The following is an 8,822-nucleotide window of genomic DNA, read 5'->3' on the forward strand; positions in this document are numbered from 1 at the left end:
TCTGATTCGCGCCTGACACCCGCGATCATTCCCCGTTGAGAGAGAAGAAGGGTCAGCTGTTATAAACACAGATGACCGTTCTTCTCCCTGGAATGATCATAGAGCCCATGTGATCCTTCTTTATAGGATCACATTTCTCTATGGTCATTTCAGAATGCAACCCCCCCCCCCCCACCCACAGTTAATATCCCTCCCCTAGGCTCACATTTAACCCCTTTATCACCCACAATATTAACCCCTTCCCTGCCGGTGTCATTATTACAGTAACAGTGCATATTTTTAGCACTGATTATTGTAGTAATGTCACTGGTCCCCCCAAAAGTGTAAAAAATGTCAGTTAGGGGTCTGATCTGTCAGCCGCAATGTCGGAGTCCGGCTAAAAATCGCAGACCGCTGCCATTACTAGTAAAAATAAAAAATAAATAAATAAATAAAAATGACATAAATCTTTACCCTATTTTGTAGACACGATAACTTTTGCGCAAACCAATCAAAATACACCTATTGCGATTTTTTTTACCAAAAATATGTAGCAGAATACAAATTGACCTAAAAGGATGGAAAATTTTGGTTTTTACATTTTTTTTGGGAATGTTATATAGCAGAATGTGAAAAATATTGTTTTGTTTTGTTTTTTCAGAATTGTCGCTCTTTTTTTGTTTATAGCGCAAAAAAATAAAAATCGCACAGGTGATCAAATACCACCAAAAGAAAGCTCTATTTGTGGGGAAAAAAGGACATCAATTTTATCTCAGTACAGTGTCGCACGACTGCGTAATTTTCCGTTAAATTAACACAGTGCAGAATCGCAAAAAATGGCCTGGTCATCAAGGGGGCAAATCCTTCCGGTCCAGAAATGGGTAAAGATCCTCATAATCAGGTGCAGAAGAAATAAAATGAAAGGAGAAAATGAGCACAAATTTAAGTTCTTGCCCAGGGAGACCAATCAGAATCCTTGTTAATTTAAAAAATAAATAAATAAAAGTTGAAACCTGATTGGTTTCTTTTGGCAATCACTTAATGCTTTTCAGTTCGCCACATGGAGTTGGCTATCTTCACAAGAGCATTTTTAACCTCATTGTTTCTTAAACTATATATAAAAGGATTTAACAATGGTGCCACCACAGTGTACATGACGGCCACTATTTGATCCTGATGTGTGGCATAACTCGATTTAGGTTTTAGGTACACGAACATGATCGACCCGTAAAATATTGTTACCACTATTAAGTGGGAAGTACAAGTAGAAAATGCTTTCTTCATCCCCGTGGTTGAGTGGATGGTCAGAATTGATGATATGATCTTTACATAAGATAAAAGAATTAATATAAATGAACAAAGTATAACAAGACCACTTGTTAAAAATATGACAATTTCATTGGTCCAGGTGTCAATACAGGAGAGTTTTAATAGAGGAGGGATATCACAAAATACCTGCATTATCTTATTGTCACAGAAAGGCAACTGGAAGGTCAAGACTGTGTGTATGAAAATGTTGGCACTGCCAATAATCCAAGAGCCGGCAATGAGCTGAAGACAAGTCTTTTTGTTCATGATGGTGGTATACAGCAGTGGATGGCATATGGCATTATATCGATCATACGCCATGGCTGCCAGTACATAGCACTCTGTTCCACCGCACACTCCGAAACTGTACAATTGTAAGATGCACCCGTAAAATGAGATGGTTTTCGTATCTGACAGCAAGTTGGACAACATCTTGGGTACAGTGGATGAAATGTAACATATATCTAGGAAGGAGAAGTTGGCAAGAAAAAAGTACATAGGAGTCTGGAGTTTGGGACTAAATCTATAGGCAATAATAAGGGACAGGTTTCCAAGAACTGTAATGACATAAATCCACAGAAGTACAATAAAAAATATAATGTGAAGTTCTGGATCTTCGGAAAGACCAGCAAGAATAAATTCTGATACCATAGTCTGATTTTTCTTAGCCATTGTAGCAGCTGTTTCTGCAAATACAAGATAATACACAGTAGAGACACAATAGGTAGAGATGGCTGTTCACTGTGATACTTCTAAAAAAAAGTTCTGATGGTGGCCATGCATCCAGCAATTGGTGATCAAAGCTAGCCATACGCTTGCAGAATTTCAACTGATTTTTTTTTTTTTTTTTGCTTTAAAGCAGGGATCCTCAAACTACGGCCCTCCAGCTGTTGCGGAACTACACATCCCATGAGGCATTGTAAAACTCTGACATTCACAGACATGACTAGGCATGATAGGAATTGTAGTTTCTGAACAACTGGAGGGCCATAGTTTGAAGACCTCTGCTTTAAAGTCTTACTAAACCCAGGAGCCTGCATTCACTATCACTATGTCTGGTCTCCTACAGTACAAAGAGTATGGAAATGCAATTGTTTTAGTAAATATAAACTGCTAAATACTTTTTCTCATCAGCAGTATATAGCAGTCTTATGACTTCTATCAGTGTCTGGTTAAAGCTTATAGGAGAAGTTTGTATTCTGCTCTAATGGTCCTATGAGGCTGCAGGACCCCCTGACCCTCTGTCTGGACAGTGCTGATTGGCACTGTGCCAATCAAGTGCACCCTCCCAAGAAAAAAAAAAATGCAAACTCTCTAGCAACACACATCAAACTGAGCATGTGCAGAGTGCCTCTGAAGGCTCTGCTCTTTCAGCATATGGATTGGGGACAGTGGAAGAAGAGGAGGGTCAGAGAAGACAGGATCAAACAACTTTTTTTACAAAATGCAGAGGATTAGCCCCTTAGGTTCCACAGTGAATATAGCAAGCATGCTTTACTACATAAATAGACTGATTTTACTGTTGTGGGTTAAGGCCCCTTTCACACTTATGCGACCTAAAAGTCACATGATTTTAACGCAATTTTGACTGGACTTGACCCATTGCCTATGTCTATGGACCTCAAAAAGCATTAAAATTGGCCCAAAGTAGTGCAACTTGAAGTCATACAGATATGAACGGTAGTCATTAGAAATCATGGAGTACGACTTGTCATGTGACTTTTCAGTCCCAGTCGCAGTACAAGTCGCACAAGTGTGAAATGGGCCTTAGTAACACTTTAAGAACGTTTTAACAGTGAATGTGATTTTTCGGGAATTTAAATTAATTCCAAAATCGAATATTAACCCCTTTACAAGTGCCTAACACATAGTGAGCGCGCTCTCAACACATAGACATCAGTCCCCCAGCACCCCATATGTGTGTCGTGTGGGTGTTAAAATCCACCGTTTTGCCACCGCACATATGCATTGCTGGGCAGGTGAGGTTTATGTGCAGAGAGCATGCTCACTATGTGCTGATAAAGACAGTTCTCAGTCCAGAGTGAAGATCGGTAGCCGGAGGGACTTGCTTCCGATCACACTGGCAGTGCTGCCGCCCTTCTTGCCCACCCCTTGTCTGGGCCCTGCACAGTGGTCACAAGTTTGCTGATCCTTTCCACCCGAGTGCTTTCAGGACTGTTTAAAGGGATGCCAAGGTGGGCAGGAAGGGGTAAAAAACAAACAAAATGTTGAATTAAAACTAAACAAGTGCAAGGCCAACTTAAAGCGGAGTTCCGGCCTCGGGGGTGAAATTTAGCTAAAAATACCCCTGGGACAGTCAGGACTAGTACATTCCACAATGGATAGCCTCTGTACTGCCCCGGGTCACACTTACCTTTTAGAAGAAATACTTACCTTGAAAATTTCTTCTCCGGCACTGCCATCTCGGATGTGGGCAGCTGAAGCCAGCACGTCCTCTTCTGCGTCCTCTTCCGTGTCCTCTTCTCCCAGAATGCGCCTGTATCGCCCCGCCATCACTTCCGGTGCGGGCGCGTCATCCCTCCACAGCTTCTGGTTATGCCCAGAAGCTGTTTAGCAGGGAATGATGCGCCCGCACCTGAACTGACGAGCGGGGCCGGTGCATTAATTCCTGGGAGCGATGACGTTCAGCTACCAGGAATCAATGCAAAGAGGAAGTGACGGCGTGGGCCACGCCCGCAGATGGAGGAAGTGGAAGAAAGGTGAGTATATTTTTTTCAATATCAAGGTAAGTAAACGAAAAAAAAAAAATCTTAACTATCCCTTTTATTTCTAGTTGAACTGCAATGGTTATGATGTAGTTTTCTGTTCCTGTGGGTGTATTCCGGGGTTTTCTAATAAAAAAAAGAAGGGCAATCAGCAACATATCTCGCACCATCTGGCTGGTAAGAAGACATACCTACAGTATCTTTCCAACTGGTGTAAAACAACCAACAATACTCTGCTGCAGGCAATTGATTTGAAATCAGTCAAGAGATCACTTAATTAATCAACTAGAGGGTCTTTTGTTTTGTGATATTTTTTAGATTTTAATCTGTTTATTAGTTTTCCAAAAAAAATAAATTTTACAAAAAGAGGTAGAACACATGACCACCTAACATTAGGAGGTAGTCATATAAAAAATTATCAACAAACAATACAACCAATATCAGATAACATATCCTAATAAACAATGACAAAGTCTATCATGGAGTGACTCAGCTACAGGATTGTCGATGAAAAGACCCCTCTTTCCACTTGAGAGGCCTAATGGTGTTGGATGTTGTGTAGTACTCGTCAAATTGGAAGAAAGGATATAGCCATTGTCTGCCAAAGTGCACAATTTAGTGTCCAAGAGCCTTGTATAGCGAAATATTATATAAATAGTCAATGAGTAGCCACTCAACCAAGATTATGAGTGTATATAAGAGGAGAGAGAGAAAATATAAGAAAATTGAAGAAGGGAAGAAGGAGTCGAAAGCAGTCAAGATGCTTCCCTCCCCCTCTCCTTCACCGTCCACCAAAAGATAATGTATTCTTGGTTCTTATGTTTAATCAACTGGTTTGTGTTTTGTATTCAATCCAATCAATTTAGTTGCACTGAATGATCAATTGAGTAATGCTATCAATAAGTGTGTGGCCACCGTTAGAACTTTTAACCCGTGCCATTTTCAAATAAAGAAAACTTTATAGCAGGGTCACTTGAGCAGTCATCTTGGTATATTAATTATTGTGTTGGTTTTGGATGGGCCGGACTGCACTCCTGATCTGCCTATTTGATGTGCAAGCTGGCCAGTAACAGTATTTACCTATTTGTGGTACACATTCTGATTTATGCAGACCCACATACTGTAGGTGGCCATTATCAATGACCAAAAGTGAAAGTTTTTATTCCCTCAATTTTTTGCCAAAAGTCATGGTACAATGATGATGAAACCACCATTGTAAGGATAAGGTTTACATGTTTTCAGCGCGGTCAAATGGAACATTAATAGTTTGATTGCTGCAAGCACTAAAATCTGAGGATATTGCTTACCCATAAATTGAAAATGCACATATGTGAGCTAATCTCTACCAAAGGATTTGTAACTTTGTCCAACCACCTTTGTCATTCATACCCCCCTGATAGACAGCACAACCAGAAGAATGACACCATTTTATCCATTATAATTAAGGAATATAATGGTGTCACCTCCCCAACTCTAGCCTTCTGGGCGACGAGGAGCAACACCTTAAATCATCAGCTGTGTTCACTCTCTCCTCATGTCAGCATGTTCTCTGAAAGCACACTGAATCCTACTGCTACCAATATAGAAGGGCAATCTAAATATGTACTTTTACTACTTGCAAATTAATTTAATCATTTTTAAAGTATATTCAACTGCAATAAAAAAGTGTTTTGTATACATGCCAGGGGTACTAAGTACAGAATACCATTTTATTGGAGATAGAGATAGGAGACTTAAATCCTACCAATTGATATCCAACCTATATTATCCTCAATGCTACAGGGATCACCAAGAACTACCATCTTTTCCCAGACTATTCAGTATAATTTTGGTTAGAATTTTTAATTGAGACAATCAAACATACCTTTAGTATTTGATTAAACTCACAATGTATCATTTTGTCTGTATACCAACCAATTTAGTCGCACTGCACATATGGTAAAGTCTTAAAAAAAACAATGATTTTCAATTATCCTGGTAACTGACATTGCTATAAGCAATTTGGATTTTCTTTTTTTTTTTTCTAATAAAAATAATTTTATTTTATTTTAATGGAAAATAATTTAATTGAATGGTTTTCTGTTTTTTTTTAAAGCTTGTATGCTTGCTGAAAAAGAAACAAGTAAATAAGAAATTAGCTTTGTATTACATACACATAACTTGTAATTTTTAAGTATTGTTTATTGTTGTGCAGAGGCTTTTAATATGTTGTCTCAAAGACCAAGAGGGACAAGACTTTTGAGTTGATCTCAAGGCAATTGTTAGAAATTCTAGAGAATTAGAGATCCTAATACTAGAAGGATATGCTACACTTAAATAATAATTGTGCTGTTTTCATTTTGACACACAGGGAAAACACAAGGGCTTGTGTGTGGTTGGGGACTGCTAAAATTAAATACCGGTATTCTAGTTTACTTAGATTTCCTCTCCTGGCAAAGATAATATTCCCAATGGTTGTTAATGTCAACACATTGTTAGGGATCTGTAAATGTAGCACAACTTGAGTTGACCATACACATAGAATTTAATTTAAAAATGTTTGTTTTCCATACATTTGTTTGACATTTTTTGACAGTAGCGACAAGAAAAACTGCATGGAAAATGTTATTTCAATGAACAAAATACAGCAAATGTGTCTTTTTTCATTCAGGAAAAGTCATATATATATATATATATACAATATATTACCAAAAGTATTGAGACACCTGCCTTTTACACGCGAATAAATTTTAATGGCATCCCAGTCTTAGTCCGTAGGGTTCAATATTGAGTTGGCCCACCCTTTGCAGCTATAACAGCTTCAACCCTTCTAGGAAGGCTGTCCACAAGGTTTAGGAGTGTGTCTATGGAAATATTTGACCATTCTTCCAGAAGTGCATTTGTAAGGTCAGGCACTGATGTTGGACAAGAAGGCCTGGCTCACAGGCTCCACTCTAATTCATCCTAAAGGTGTTCTATCAGGTCAGAACGCTATGCAGGCCAGTCAAGTTCCTCCACCCCAAACTCACTCATCCATGTCTTTATGGGCCTTGCGTTGTGCACTGGTGCGCAGTCATGTTGGAACAGGCCAACTCTAAACTGTTCCCACAAAATTGGGAGCATGAAATTGTCCAAAATGTCTTGGTAAATACTAAAAGTTCCCTTTACTGAAACTAAGGGGCCAAGCCCAACCTCTGAAAAACAACCTCACACCATAATCCCCCCCTCCACCAAATGATTTGGACAAGTGCACAAAGCACTGAGGTCAAGAAAACTGCTTAAAATTGTACATAAATTATGAGATACTTTCTTAGGTAATTTGTCAGCAGTCTCTGTTTTTAGTCTCACTTATCTGTAAGATTAAATAATGTTTTGTCATATACGCCTTAATCTTGTGTACTGTTAGCACAATCCCTGAGTAAATCCTAGTGGTAATGCTAATGCAAATACAGTAGTAGTAAATGCAAATAAAAAAAATAAAAAGATAATAAAAATAATAATACATAATAATAATACCGTAATAATAATAATAAATAGTAAAAAATAAAAAAGTAGTAAATAGTAGTAGTAAAAGTAGTAAATAGTAAAAAAAAAAAAAAAAAAAAAAAAAAAAAAAAAGTAAATAGTAGTAGTGGTAAAGTAAACTTTAACAAAACAGGATAAGGTCCCCCCTAGGGGTGGAACTTTAGCGGCAATCACACTTCCAAGAAGAGTAAAATTAAATCATTTATTGGATAACAACAAAATAAAATAGATCAAAGAAGATCCAGTAATATACAATTTTACAACATATACAGAAATGCGGTGTGTGGGTGTAAAACCATATGTGAAATGTAGGTAATCAAATACTGTAGGGTATATGATGAGATAGATGAGGAAATCCTCCAACCCAACGTTTTTCAGGCAGATAAGCCTTTCTTCAGGGGTCTAGAGATGGAGAACATTGACTTCCTTTCTTTAGATAACGTCTTTGATGACGAAACGCATCAGACACGTTTGACGTACGCAAGCCCGCCACCGCCGCAGCCATCTTGGAAATCCCACGCTGTACACAATACATCCATATGTGAGTACCTGTCTATTTTTGCTCTTAAATAAAGCTATTTGGACATATTACACTATTTGGATTCCCCTTCATTTTTTCAGGAGGTCCACTTCATTTTGGTACCTGTGGAGGAGCGAGGGAAGGTCTTATATTCCATTTATTTACTCTTGGATTCCGGTCTTTGGACAAGCCTATGGAGGTTGATGATTGGTATCCTCTCAGTTGATCTCCACTACCCATGCCTGTATGACCTTTCATTAGTTTGAAGGTCCACCATATTTGGTAAGAGTACCCTGGCTTTTATCAGCACGGTGGTGAAGACTATCTTTAGTGGGAGCGGCTTCCTATCATCACTCCTCTCCTCTTCATCTCAGAGACTGTTTATCCACTTTGCCACCGGAGGATTTTGCTGTCTTACGTCCAGGCCACTTTTTGTGATTCGACACTGTGCAAATTTAACTGACAATTGCGCGGTCGTGCAATGCCGTACCCAAACGAAATTTACGTACCTTTTTCCCCACAAACAGAGCTTTCTCTTGGTGGTATTTGATCACCTGTGCGAATTTTACTTTTTGCGCTATAAACAAAAAAATAAATTTTGAAAAAAATAACAATATTTTTCACATTTTTTTATATGAAATTCCCCCCAAAAAAATGTAAAAATCAAAATTTTTTAAAATTTTTGGCCAATTTGTTTTCTGCTACCTATGTTTGGTAAAAAAAAATCACAATAAGCATATTTTGATTGGTTTGCGCAAAAGTTATTGCGTTTACTAACTAAGGGA

At 38.4% G+C, this 8,822-nt stretch overlaps 1 protein-coding gene across 1 annotated transcript; it reads right to left on the reverse strand.

Annotated features, from left to right (window-relative positions):
• Positions 1 to 1,017: 1,017 nt before the first annotated feature.
• Positions 1,018 to 5,147, reverse strand: LOC309568850 (olfactory receptor 8H3-like; the record flags this gene model as incomplete). The annotated part of the gene is made up of 2 exons (XM_082274635.1): positions 1,018 to 1,973; positions 5,135 to 5,147. The coding sequence occupies 2 exons, from the start codon at positions 5,145 to 5,147 to the stop codon at positions 1,018 to 1,020; spliced, it is 969 nt and encodes a 322-aa protein (XP_082130761.1).
• Between the last annotated feature and the right edge of the window lie 3,675 nt (positions 5,148 to 8,822).

The sequence above is a fragment of the Pelophylax lessonae genome (assembly GCF_965119305.1).
Source record: "Pelophylax lessonae genome assembly, chromosome: 12".
Lineage (NCBI taxonomy): Eukaryota > Metazoa > Chordata > Amphibia > Anura > Ranidae > Pelophylax > Pelophylax lessonae.